The sequence below is a fragment of the Rissa tridactyla genome, chromosome 2, assembly GCF_028500815.1.
Source record: "Rissa tridactyla isolate bRisTri1 chromosome 2, bRisTri1.patW.cur.20221130, whole genome shotgun sequence".
Taxonomy (NCBI): domain Eukaryota; kingdom Metazoa; phylum Chordata; class Aves; order Charadriiformes; family Laridae; genus Rissa; species Rissa tridactyla.
Window position 1 is genome coordinate 140,364,411 of NC_071467.1, and position 14,704 is coordinate 140,379,114.

General features: G+C 36.2%; 1 protein-coding gene across 3 annotated transcripts in view; it reads left to right on the forward strand.

Moving 5' to 3' along the window:
• Nucleotides 1–14,704, forward strand: part of SLC25A13 (solute carrier family 25 member 13) — a 103,423-nt gene that overhangs the window by 66,807 nt on the left and 21,912 nt on the right. For all 3 annotated transcript variants that reach the window (XM_054191360.1, XM_054191359.1, XM_054191358.1), the window contains 2 exons: nt 4,453–4,505; nt 5,588–5,668. In XM_054191360.1, coding sequence (XP_054047335.1) covers nt 4,453–4,505; nt 5,588–5,668 — 134 coding nt within the window. The remainder of the gene's footprint in view (nt 1–4,452; nt 4,506–5,587; nt 5,669–14,704) is intronic.

The following is a 14,704-nucleotide window of genomic DNA, read 5'->3' on the forward strand; positions in this document are numbered from 1 at the left end:
TCGCAAGAAAGCAAGCAGGAATTATAAACCCTACTCTGAACTCAGCCATTTCAGATGATATTTTTAATGCAAAGCACATATTTCAATCTGGTGAAGTGAACCGATTTTTCTTTCTTGTATCATTATTTTATTCCAAACTTGAAAAGGGCAAAACCACCATGTTCTAAACCACCATCTCAGATAAGGATAAATTACACCATCTTGTGGATATAAAGAGAGCACTAAATTTTGTTTAATGTGTATTTGATTCTAAGAATAATCAGTGTTTCCACTGAGAAGATACTTTGATTTAAAAAAAAAACAAACAAAAAACCATGATATAAACCTCTGTAGAATGTTTGTAATACGCATTATTTGAATGCTGTGTTGTTAGATCCATTTTTTTTAAAGGCTGTACATCTGAGATAAATTTTTCATCTGTCTCTTTCTCGGCACGGCTGAAAAGAATACTCATGTTGGATACCTATAATTTACTGTTGTGTCTACATTTATACCTGAAATACGTATTTAGAAACTTACAGGTATTTATACATATGTAAATACAAGAAAATTTTGGAAGCTGTGATTTGTCAACATCTCTTCCAGCTGATGAGGTCACCTACATTTCTTAATATCATTTTAATCAGAAGTCCACCTAGTGAGTCACAGAATGCTTCACCGTCTGAAGCAGTGCATGTATTAGAGATTATTTTACCTATACTTGATAGAAATTCTATGGGAAATTTAAGTACCAGAGATAAAATGTAGCTCATGAAAAATGTTCAGTAGCGATGCTGTTAATGCCACTTCTCCTAGAGGATGAGAAAGACAGGAAATGCTGCAGAAGACTCTGTTATCTGGGATCATTAGCTGTTAAGGAACTTGTTAGTTTCGTTTCTTCCAGTGGTGCTTCTAGCACTGCAGTGACTCCAGATGCCTTCTAATCTGATTTTAATCATCCAAATTCATTATTAGTGGTGGATTCCCATGCTAATGATACAAGACCATGACAGCAGCTTTCCTCCAGAAGTATGCAATGAAGAACCATTTTTGTAGAATGGAAGTACAAGCCTATTCCTACCCCAAAGTTCTGTCAAACCACAAAATCTTCAAGAAAAACCCCACTTCCTGTCTGAGGGTGCTGTGCCTAAATAGCAACTGGTGATTAATTGTCCCATTTATTGTGTGACTCGTGTAGTAGAAAAATGTGGCTGTACTCTGTTACTGCCTTCCTATCAGATGTACGAATGGTTTCAAATATTTTACTTAGACTGAGCAACAACTCCTTCAGTCAGTGGGTTTTTCTAATATGAAGGGAAAAGCCTGTCCGTTACTCGGTGGGAAACTGAAGTTTCACTATTGGACGTCTGAAAAAATACTTTGGCCAAATAAGATTTATTTTTTCTTTACTTGATGCCATCACCGCAGCTGGGCTGGATGAGCTATTGCGTATATATTCACAATGTATTTAGACTGCTTTCAGAAAGTAACTTATATGATCTTGCAAAACTCTGAATGCAGCTCTCGATGCTCTCGAATATACCTCCACCTTCCCATGGAGTCCTACTACGATAGTGTGTCAAATATGAAGTAATTGCTACTAAAGACCCTTGCATATATAAAAATGGGTTGAATTACATGTTTGCTGTATACTATACTAGCAGGCTGCCTATGTGCAAAATGTTATTCTCCAATGTTATAAGAGGCATACATTTTTAAGACAGACATTTCTAAGCCTGACCTACGTCTGTGTGTGTGTCATGTTGCTGATCTGGTAATGCACAGTAACACTGAAAAATTCCCAGTGTGTCAGGATAGCCCCAACAGAAAAATGACATTTTCATATGTGTCCCTTGTCCCTTGATGTGCTTTCTTTCTTACAAAACTTATCAACTTTATCATGTTTGGAAATCTTTCAACAATGTTTCAGGGCTTCCACTAAAAGGATAAAAAAAAAAGCTAATTTAGTTTTGATAGTCATAATGTATAGAATGTACAGGTACCACTTACAGATAGCTTTATTACATAGGTGTGAAAGCAAACGAAGAGTCCCTCTACCTTCCTAAGCTGCTCGAGACAGTAGACCTAGGTGGTATCTGGCAAGGCTATAGAATGTTGCGTTAAAATTAATGCTACTTTTTTTAGAATACTGTATGCTATCTTGCAGTCGACATAGACAGCATTATCTATAATTAAACTTCCAAAGCACTTTCATACTATACAATCATGTGTGAAGTAAACAGAGAAAGAGAAAAATGCTCTGGGTTTTCAGTTGTTCAATGGGATTTTGGGGGGGGGTTTAGTGCTGAGGTGGGTTTTTTTTGGTAATTTCTGTCTATTCTGATTAATCTTTCTCTTTTACATTGAAGTTTTATGGAAAGTTTTGAGTCATAAGAGTTCCATTCAGATTTGAGTGCAAAAGGAACGGACTAGATGAGGAAAAAATGTAGCTTGTGCCAAGATAAACATGTTTTTCCTGAGATTTTACAAGTTCCTTTTACAAATGCGAAGCCTTAGGAGCTGAAAAAGTAAAAAATGGTAAAAAGGCCATCTTCAGATCAGTCTAGTGAAAATTAATTTGATTTGTCCTGCTTAAATAGCTTCCAAAACTGGAGGTTCATACTTCCAGTTTTTTCAAGTTATATAACTTGAAAGTCATGCTACATATAGCTTAGTTGTAATAATATATGTATATATGATTTTAAAATCAAAGATCTCCAGATTCTATTGGAATTACGTATCTGTTTACAAACTTGCTCTAGTTCTACTGGATTAGACTTGGGATCAGGTACAGTGTTTGTTAAGTAAATGGAACATCTTTTTAATCTCTGAAGAGACAAATTCATTAGCCATAATGTCTATACAAAGCCACACATATCCTGTAGAAAGATGTTCACTGAGATTAATATCATAGCACTTACAAAGAGAATTTGGTCTGTATAAGGCTAAAACTGTAAAAATCCTATCCATTTTATATCCTTGTATTTTCTTCATAGTGCTGCAGAAAATGTAATATTTAATTACATAATATTGACTGTCTTAATGGTTTTTCATTGAAGGCTGGATTCAGGTCACCTGTGCGACTAAAACCCATTCAGAAGTTCAAATTTTGAGATTTAACTTATTCTGCAGAATGTCTTTTTTTGAGCATCTGTATATGAACTTAGTGTTATTGTATTCTTTGTTTTGAGTATTCAGCCTTATGATCATAATTCAACAGGGTTGTCTTGGGTAGATGTTTGGTGAGTATATGCAATTAATTACTATTTTTGACACTTGAAAAACAAAAATGCTAATACAAGTGCAAAATTTTTAAGGCATTAGTGTATAAATACAGCTGGCCCTTCTGCTACCACAAGCCAAATGGTGCTATTCCCCAATGTCTTTTAAGGAAAAGACATCAGTAGTAACCAGTAAACTGATGGATGGTAGCAGAACGGAAGAATACACTAATCCTGCACATGTACATTTTTCTCTTTGTTATTCTGATATTTAGCTGTTGGGAAATGCTTTTTTGCAAGTTAGCTCTTAGAGGTGGAACCTTAATTGTTGTCTCTTTCCCCAAAAATAAAACCATGGAGAGGTGCAAATGTCAGACTTTGTAGAAAGTACCCAAAGGCGCTGCCTTAGCTACTAAAGCAGAGGGGGTCTGCACCAGGAACTCTAGCCAGGGTGATTTTCTCACATTCTGAAAGGCGTCCTAATTTCATTATGCTGATGAATGCTTGCAACACCACTCTGGCCCCAGGCTTAGTTGGTAAGCTCTGCATATTTTTAGGTTGCGTCGTCCAAAAGTTTACAAAATACCGACCGTTCACTTCAAGCAAGTGAAGCCAACAGTCAGAGATTCCCACTTCCAGTTCTGTAGCGCATCACTTCTACCAAAATAAGATAGGAAATTCCATACCGGGGATAAAAGCAGCATAACTTCCTTTGATTTAACAACGGGTGAGCTAGCTGGCCAAAGTGCTCAAGAATGCAGTCATACATGTTTGAATGTTTTGCGTTATTTTGATTGCTGTCCCCTTGGGTCCTGCGATCTAATGACATTGTTTTTTGCCAGAAAAAGGTGCTGTGCTGGGCATTTTTTAAATGCACACATCCTGCGTCTCACAAAATTAATTAGAAAGTCTTAATTTTTGTGCGACGATGCAGAAAATAAATGTTAGTGTAGGACGTAGTGCTGAAACATAGTTGGCAAATCTGTATTAGTGTTTAAGTGTAAAGTGAGCTAATATCACGGGTTTAAAAAAGCTAAAGTAACAAATACTTATAGGCAGTTACTCTGACTTGAAGTGGTAGCACAAAGTTTGTTCTCAAAATGGAATGTTTAAGTACTCTCATTAAATGTAATAACAGAAAATTGCTGTAAAAATTGCCGATTCTAGGTGGTGATCTCTACATATATTTGTTGATTTGTTTAGTTAATACCAAGTTACTCGATGCATTGAATTCTCTATTTCCATGTTACAGGTCTGTTACCGCAGCTATTAGGAGTAGCACCAGAGAAGGCCATAAAGCTTACTGTAAGTTTGCAAATGAATTGTTTTCACGTTTCCCCACGTTGTAAAGTCCATCTAATTACAATTAGCGCATTATGGATTTTTATCCTTCACGTGTCAGCAACATGGTAGAATGTATCCCATCATTTTTGCTTGATACAAACTAAATTACAGAAGCACAAAGCAACTGCTTCTATCTCACTTGTGAATATTACAAGTGGCATACAAGTCACATGCATAAGTGTATATATATATTTTCATATATATATATATATATAAATGTACCTTTTAAGAATCTTAGGGAAAACTTATTTTTGGACTCACTCCAAAACATAACAAGCTTATTCATCTTGTTCAGCTCATCTGCTTGTTTGTAAGTAGCACAGACCTTTGGTTTCATTTCTTAACAAAAATGAATAATTATTTATTGGACTTGGAGGGCTTTTGTTTTTGTATCTCCACATGGTTCCTGCATGTTTAATTCTAGCACAACAGGAGATAATATAAGCATGTAGTGAAGTGTTGGTAAGAAAGGAATTTGTTTGCATGCATTTTTTTTTCCTAAATGTTTGGCTTTTGTAATTTTGTTATTTCTTGAATGGTTTTAAGGCACTGAAGTATTTCTTATTATAACCCAATCGTAATGTATTGGTATTCCCTGATAAGTTGGTATTCACCAAAGCGAGTAGTATGCATTTTAGGAAGAGAGAAGTACTGAATGGTATTAATTGAATTACTATTGTATTAAAACTTATTATTGAACATTCTGATACTAATTTGAAATTATATCTAAATTTGTAAATGTAGCTAGCATTTCTAAAATTTTCAATAATTTTATCATTAATTTTCAGATAATGATTTTATTATTTAATTAGTGATTGTTATCTAGTTTCAATAATAAATATTTTAATTATACTGCAAATCTTTGTTAGAAAGGAAAACGTAGCTTTACAATATTTCATATAAAATCTAAGATTTGTTTGCTATCTGTTAGTTTGGTAGCTTCATGGATGTATCTGCATTTTCAGTTGCACAGAATTTGCAGCTGATGAGTGTTTTCTCCAACCTTTTAATTTATCAGCTTTCATAAATGTTTGTTTTTCAAGGTTAATGATTTTGTGAGAGATAAGTTTATGACTAAAGATGGCTCCGTCCCACTGGCTGCTGAAATTCTTGCTGGTGGCTGTGTAAGTATCTTTAATTTCCTTCATAGGAGATACAATAAAGTGCAGTTTGTAAGATTAACTATGTGGACTAAGGCTTCTGTTTAACCACAGATCCGGTTCAAGAGCAGACTCTACTAGAGCATCTCAGCTCTTTCCTAGATAGGCCAGCCGTTCTTGATGAAAGGGTAAACGTTTCTGTGCATCGTGCCTTTTACTGCACTGTATAATTCTCACAGCTTAGAGTTTGTTTCCTTAATAAAGAGTGTGTCTTTATTCATGTTGGCTGGAGCTTATGGCCTGAAGAGGATTCATGCTAACCTTTCCAGAAGTTAATAATTAGTTACTACTTTGTGGCACCCACTCTGCCACGTCACTTCTTTCCTGATGTGTTATTGCGCCCACTAATTTTCACTTTTTGCAGCGATACTGGCTTTTTGAAATGGCAAAAACTACTCATGCTTCTTTGAGTTCATAGCAGACGTAGGCTGTGTAATGTTAACTCAGTGCATAATGCATTCCTGAATGTAGGCTGTATTTAAAGCCCACTAAATTTTTAAGAGTGTTTTGCTTGCACAAAGTAGTATCTTAATGAACAACTGGCATGTTACTGGGTAAATGATAATACTTCGCGGTTTAGTCTAGTTCTGTCTGTTCGTATTACAGCTTACTTTATCTGGTGTATTGATTTTGTTCAAGCAAATGTAAATACTTTAGGTAAAATGAATAGTTGTTCAAAGACCAGTGCACTTTACAGATAAAGAACACTGTTTATTTAAACCGGCTTTGATCGCTGGGGCAGAGCAATGTTGGTATATTTTCAATCCATCTTTGTTTCTGCTGTCATAAGACAGATGAGGTCACATTTTCAAGCAGCTTCTACCTGTGTCGAAAACTACAGCGAGCAGCAACTTAAAAACAAATGCTTGTGTCTTACCCTCAGTACGGTGCGGAGATTTGTGCTGCGTGCGCTTGTAGAGAGCGCACTGCGATTATCCGAGCCTCGGGGTGCGGTGGCTCGGTGGCGTTGCAGGCTGAGAAGCCCTGGCTTTCTGTAATTCTCAGGAGATGGGGCAGGATTTGGCTGCTGTCTCACTGCTCCTTCTGTTTGATCACTGACCTGTTGTAGACTGCCAGGTAGGATCCCCTTGTTCTGTAACTTTAGGAGCATTCAGGGGAGGAAAAAAAGAAGGAGGGGGGAAGAGAAGAATGCGGGTCTCTAAAGCCCTAAATAAAAAGCATGCTGTAAATGAAGGAAAAATGCAATAAAGTGCTTGCAGAGTAAAAAGTATTTGCCCCTTACACTAATAAAATGTCTTATGAACATAGCAGCCATAGAGAATTCAGCAAAAATTTCATTTAAAATGTCATTTGATCTAGAGTTTTTATTTTTACAGACTGATGTGAATTTTTTAATGCAGTACAAAAAGCACTCTTTACAGAGACCTGTCATTCATGAGAATGCTGCAGCGAGCTTTTTGCCAGTAGCTCATCGTAAACTAAGGATCTGCTTTAAGAGATAGGTGGCTTGAGACGTGTTTTAAACGTGCTGTAAATGTTGGCTTGTCCTGTTTGGTATTTGACATAAATATGAACAATGAGATGCTGCATAAAGTTGTAGCAGTAGACGTGCGGTGGCAGAATGCCCTGAGTTTTCTTTTAACTGGAGTGCTCCACTTAAGGGCATAGTCTAGTGCCAGGTAGATAGGTTGCAACTTGTCTTTTCTGCAGGTGGTCTTTGGGTTTTTTTGTAATTTTAAACCCAATTCAGACTAGCAACAGACTCTTGTTACAAGCAGTGCCTAGTTTTTTGGGGTGAATTTTTCTCTCATAGTGTAAATACAGGCATAAAATATGAGATGCCAAAGACAGGATTTTTCTTATAGCTTTCAGCATTGTACATGCCTAACTTTTTGTCCCCTTTTAAGCCAACGTGAAACCTGCGATTTCACTGTGGAAGCAGTAAGGACACTGTTGGATGCTTTTGAAAATATTCGCTCTTGGGTTTGTACCTCATTTCACAATGTAGTAATGGCTTATGTGGGAGGTGAGAAGACAGGAGTGCATGTTGTGTTAGCGTCTAAAAAGGGGCAGCCAACTAAGATGAATTTTATAAAAGACACCTGCCCTATCACCTTTCCGCTCTCCACATCTAATTCTCAGCTGTGATTGTGTTACAAACACAGGTGTTAAATTTTTCTTCTTATGTGCGTCTGTTCCTCGGAGTGTATTCATTGCTTATTCAAGGTCTGTGTGCTGGGATTCGTGCTCCATTTTAGCGTTTTAAATACCAGCCCTGTGAGTACAGTATGGCATTAATACCTAAGAAAGGGAGGGTGGAGCAGATCCTTGGATGGTTTGGGTTGTTCAGTAACACAAAGGGCTTTGAAGGGGTCAGTATCACCTGAGTAGCTCCACTCCGCTGTTTGCCCAACCATTGCCAGGCCTTGACTTTTAAGTCCCCAAGGAGTTCGCTTTGCATCATAATTACTGAGAATTAGTACACATGGATGACTTTTTGCACTTGTAACTAAAGCTGATTGTTTCATTGAACAAGTCTTTTTCTGTTTTGTAAACTGTTTTCTCTCCTGGAAGAAGAAAAAAAAAGAAAAGAAAAGAAGAAAATAGAAAGATCTTTTACTTCATGACCTCGTGGCACTTAGTTCAGTTAACAGCCTGTTTCGTAGCTTTTTATTATGTGAAGATGAAAGTGGTAGGTTTGGTTGAGATTTATTTTTTTGAGACCCCCAAGAATATAATTAAAAGTATAACCTTTATATTTTTATAGAGAATCTTAAGGAGGGTTGTTATGTAAATTACTAAGTCACAATTTCCATCTCCTTTGTTTGTAAGAAATTTTCCTAGCGACTGTGGTATTTGTTACCCATAAAAATATATGTAACTTCCAGATTTGCACCGTGCCTGACAGCCACCGTGAACTCTGGTCTCTGCTGTGCGTTTAGGACTCTCATCACTCATACGAGTATAGCCCTTATCATTATTAGACCAGTAAAAAGCTTCAGTTCCAAGACATAGTGTAATGATACTATAGAGCTCGGAGCTGCCGAGCATCTCAACCACAAATCAGACTTAACCTCCTTGAATGAAAAAGCGCACAAATATGTTAGGTTTGATTTCTGCTAATGCTACAACTTACCTTCAGGGATTCTTTAATAAAAGGATGATCTTGGGTAAGCTGTAAGTACAACTTGGAATTTTTTTTATTTTTTTTTTTCAGTGGCAATAACCTCGAAGTTTCTGCAAGCTTTTTTCCATGGTCTTTCAATTTATTTTATATTTTAAATAAAAAGTAATCACTAGTCACACCAAGTTTAGCTGCTTGCTTCTTTTAAGCTTAATTCCAGTAAAAGCTTCTGTTGAAAGTAACCTGATTTTTTTTGGATACAGCACTCGTCATTATTCTTATTTTTTGAGTTATATTGACCAATTGAAAACTCTGTTGGTAAAAGTGGCATAAATACTATTTTGAGGGTTTTGAGGTATTGCCTTTGACACTAAGCTTTTAGGTGAGACAATCATTTTGATTAGTTCCTTAAATAAAGCAGTTCCACATTTAATTGAAAAATTTACATTATGTGTCTGTAAGTAACCGAGAAAGAGATACAAAGATGCGAAATAAAGAGTGATCATGAAACAGGTACAAAATACTAAGAAAAACAGAAGTATTATAGCATGACTAAAAAGAAACAGCTATATAATATACGTTGCCTTGCCTGCATATAGTAATACAATTATACAGGTAAATCAGAAGCTTAATTTTCAGTGAGAAAAGAGAAAAACATTTTGCTTTATTAACCTTTCCTTCTGCTCTCCCTCCTCTTTCCAAGCACACGCGGTCTTTTGCTTCCCAGCTGCTCAGTGTGTGCTCACTATTAGCCAGTTTAAATCATGTAGCACAGTACAATTACAGACCCCGTACAGATCTGCTTTTATTTAAGTTGTCAAGACAATTTTAGGCATATTTCTAGAGACTTTATAGTAATCGTAATAAAGTTAAAACATATTGGCCCTGCTTGGACAACCTCAACTCTGCTATGGAACATAAAAATTAGATACGGTTAAGACGGAGTTCATCTAGAAAGTGCAAAATCCTGTGCAGAGTTAACTTTTATAAAGGAATATGATGTGAAATTCCAGATGAATTGTGCCAAATAACCAATCCAGTGCAAATAGTTTTATTAAGCTACTTATAACATTTATTTTATGTTTCAGAGAGTAATAAAGATAAGTCCACATCTGAGCTACATTTTCTCTGTGGCATTACAGTGGAGGTAGAGGGTGTATGGACTGCAATTCCCACACTTGGATCTCTTACTTGCAAAAATTCAGGCATTTCTAAGTTGTAGGCTAAAGGAGACTGAAGGTGTCATTCTTACTTTCATTATTCAGAAATCTAAATCTGATAAAATTCTGTTCTATTTGGCAAGGAAGGCTGAGGTAGAATGAAACTGATCATTATGTATGCCAGGGGAAAAAAAAAGTGCATGTATATCTGGGGGGGAAAAAAAAAAAAAAAAAAAAAACCAAAACCAAACACAACAACAAGAAAAAAAAAAAACAAAACAAAAAACCCCCAAAAAACAATGGCTATCACACAGAAAAGTTTTGGTGTAGTTTATTGAGACAGTTAAGTAATGATGGTCGTCTCGATGTTTGCTCATATAAGCTTTGAAAGCAAACGGCGTATGTCTCTAGAACTCTTAACAGATTTATTCTCAGAGGTCTATTCTCCTGGTAGTCAGGGAATCTAACTCCCATTACTTTCAAGGGGAATTCTACCTGCATGCGTAAAAGCCCAACACTCACATTTCGTGTTTAAGAAAAAGTTCAGAAGCCCCTAATACATTTTTTTTCTTGATTAAATTTAAAACTATTTTCTTTTTACAGAAAATTTATGTTGTTAAATAAATTAATTAGATTTAAAGTCTATTTAATATAATTAATATAATGTAACAGAATATACTATAATTAATTAGGTATTTTTAAAGTGTAGCTTTCTCCTCTGAACCACGATAATTGTAGTTATTTTCAGCATGCTGAAAATAATTTAAACTAATTGTAAACTTCTGGTACAAAAAAAACCCCAGCTAGATCTGGCCTTAAATTTAACTTCACAATTGCAAACCTGTGGTATTTCAACCCTGCTCTGTTTTAATTCTCTCTGATGAATTTTCAGCTAATCTTAGATTTAAGCCTTATAATGAAGTTTGGGAAAGCAACATACAGTAACATGATAGCCCTTCCAAGAGGCTGTACCCAAGGGTGGGGGAGTTCCTGGTGCAGAGTTCCTGCTTCTCTTTGACCTCACTCCACATTTCCTTGCAGGTTTGGATGTTTTAAAAAACAGGTTGCTGAAATTTTCACCCAGTCATACCTGTTTAAACTGGCCTTTCCTGAAAGCAGTAAGGAGTTACGTAGAATGTGATTTCACTCTGTTTTGAATTTTCCTTTGGGTTTAGGTAATTTAGTGTTAATTTTTTTTTGAAAGGTGTTTTCCCATAACAAATTAGAGGTGCTTTCCCCTGTTGCTTCCCCTCTCCTCTTCCTTTTCATTTCCCTTCTCCCCTAAAAAAATTCTTAATATTTAAAAAAAAATAGAAATAATGACGGCAGAATTTTATATGAACATACATTACAATTTAAAACATGTATTTGTTTTGACAATTGTATTTTATTACACATCCCTTTCTCCTATTACTCCTTCTTTTACTGGCAGTAAAATATTTTAGTGTTTACCAGTGCAGGTTCAAAAAAAAAAACCCAAAAAGCAAAGCCTCAAACTCAAATCAGGAATTAAAATCTTGCTTTCTGTGAGAAAAAGGAAGATATTTATGATGTCATAGTAATTTATGATGTGACCAAGAAATAATGAGTCACAGTTTTAATACAGCTACCATGCCTTAAGACTTGAAAGGTCTGTAAATCATTAAATGATTCTACTACTAGTCAAAATAGACAAGTAGAGCAGACAGAGCCAAATGTTAACATATTTGACAGGTCTGTAACTTAATTGCTTTTATAATGCCAATCAAGTAGGCTCCACTTTGATTTTTTGGCTAGGCTTCTGAGAACTGAATTACCTATAACGTGGAAAATATCAAATCCACAATTTTAATTTTTTTTCCCACTGCAGACTTGGTCAGTGCTTATAAACAAACCATATTCCTGTTTGTTTCGCTTTAGCCAGGTCATTAACGTACTAGTGTGGGGCAATCGTCGCAACTTGTATCCCAGTGTTGGAAATCTGTCTGAAGCAGTAGCAGGAATGTACTTCTGTTCAGACTAATTGCAGTTCTATTTATGAGCATTTTTACGTGAGCGTTTGAAGGAGCTTGCTTTACATTTTATGTACACTTGGACGTTAACAAGACTCTGCAATTCTAGCAGCGTTCGCTGTTTGAGCTGCCCAAAGTAAAAACCTTAGCCAGACCAAGAGAGGGCTGTCCGTGGAAGACAAGAAAGATTAACGGGAGAAAAACACAGCTCTGCCTGAGCAGCATGAAAGCTGTTTCTGTGTAAGCCTGGTCAGGGTAGTGAAAAGCAGATGATTGAGGGCTCAGGAAATCTCCTCGTGATCTGCAGAAAAGGTATTTACTATATGAACTCCCATTGCTAAAGAGCATTATCAGGATCCTGTATAGACAGGACCACAGATGAGAGGACACAAAATAGCATGAGATGGCTTGTCTGGGTTTTTGAAGTCTGGCTTTATCGGAAAAAAGGGTAACATAGAACCAAGCTTTTGAGAACCCAGTATGGTTTGCCCTTGACATACAGTGCTGCGTAATTAAGGTTGTCACCTTTGAAATCTATAAGAAAAACAGTCCCTTTGGAGAGATGTCTGTTACTGAGTAGCTCTTCTGGTAACAGGCGAGTCCATAGTGAAATCACCTCTGCAGCAGCTCAGCATAATTCATCTGATGCTCTTGGGATCTTTTGCCATACAAACACGAAGACTTCTAGAGGTAGTTTGAAGCACTGCCGTGGCACTCCGTAAATCTGGCTTCTAAGCCTTGTTCTGTCGTAGAGTTAGTATGTGATTTTGTGGTAAATCATTGAATAGTTCTATGCCTTGGTTGCCCTTTATTATACAATGAGGATGGTAATTCTTCCATTCTTGCATCCCTTGAGTGCGTTTTTAATTTAGATATTTTTTTATGACAGGGAACAATCTTTATTTTGTGACTGTACAATGCTCAGCACTTTAGGAACCTTGACTTTAATTAGGATTAATGGATGCTAGCAAATGCACAGGAAAACAAGCTGCATCTGGCAACTGGAAAGGAGTAGGGGCCTGGGACAGTGTACGATATTCAGTATGACTGAATGTGATAAACAGTTGACTAAAAATTTTGTAACTTCCACCTGCTTGTCTTTTTGTAAATTGAATATGTAACCAAGACATTGTAGATGATTTCTTTTGCAGAGGTTGATTTTGGATAATTTATATAATATGTTGCTTATGTATTCTAATGGTTGCCATTAATTGCTGTAATTGCTATCCCTGGGTGATATTGTTGGGAAATATTAACACTCTACTAGCAGTAGTAATCCTTTCTTCATCCATGAAACTTTAAAAGGTGATAGGTGACAAGTTGGATGGGATGCGGGAGAAAGATCTAGGCTGACCCTAAATACTCTTAGCTGAGAACAGGAAAAAGGCTATGATTTGAAGTAGGTAATAAAGTTAATTAAAGGCACAAGAATTAGCTGGTGGTCAGTAGCAATGAAAGGAAAAGAATCTAATACTTTCTTCTGGGATGGAAAGCACAGTATTTTTCTTCCTGAGTTGCAAGCTGTATTCTCTTCAGAACCTACACCAAAGCTTTCAAATGGAGATGTGAAAGCCCTAGGAGAGCTGGGTCTGGTGTGCTCATTTCTTATCTAATCTCAGAAGGGCACAAAATACAGTTACATTAAAAAGAACAGGAATTTCTTGTCTTGGTGTAATGGGGGGGGGGGGGAAATCTGTTTATTTTCCAGTAAAGTTTATTACAAGGTGATTTGAACAAGTGAAGAAATAGAAAACATTCTAACTTCTTAAACTGGAATGTTGTTAAGCAGTTGCTGTTAAACTAATTTTTTTTTTCACTACAGAGTGGATTTTATTTCCCCATGGACAAAAAAAAAATACCTCAACTGTTTCTACTTCTCCCTTCTGTTCAGTAAAGTAGGAAAGTAAGAGGCAGCATGTGATAGTATTGTATTACTGTACAAGACTATACTGCCATCGAGAGGTGTTGGGTGATATCATACCAAGCGCAGAGTTAGAGAACTGCAAAAATTTAAATAAACAGCTTGTTTTTAAAAATTCACATGTGTGTGGATGCATAGCTAGCTGTCCGTGTGTTAAAGCACATCGAATGTTTTATAGGCATGCAGATTTCTAGCTATATGTGTATGAGGAGTTCTTGGATGATGGAGGTGTTTCCCTTTCATTTTCTTGCTTTACATCAAACAAGACCATAAGTGCTTGTGATTAGGTCAAATGTTAAATTCTTTCAGAATAATATAGGCCCTTTGTGAGCCCTTACAGATAATTATCTATGCAGTACCTCTAGGTATCTACACCTATAAATAAATTGAAATTGCAGTTTTTATTTTAATCACATGATAATAACTGAAAAGTAATAGGTTTGCTTTTACAGTCAGATCATTTGTTTCTTTAAAAAATGATTGGAAGAGGTGATAAGGAATTAGGAGCTGAGAGTATTCAAGTTTGTAACTTCAGTATAGGAAAACTGGTGTTACTGGGAACTACAGTTGATAAAGTTTATCCCAGAATGATTTTTGTGGCACTTAGTGGAGAAATCATTAGGCTTGAGCAACCTGAGCTTAAACTGTGTTTATTCTGGCCAAAAAAATGGTTTCCAACTTCTGACCTTTGGGAGCATATTTTAAAATTTTTAAATGAAATACACTTTCAACTGCAAACGTTAGCAAACAAGAAGGTAATGTTCTTCGACTTCTGGCCAAACAGAATGAATGAGCAGGGTGATACGATGCTCTGATGGTGTTTTGTCTGGCTTTTCCACAACA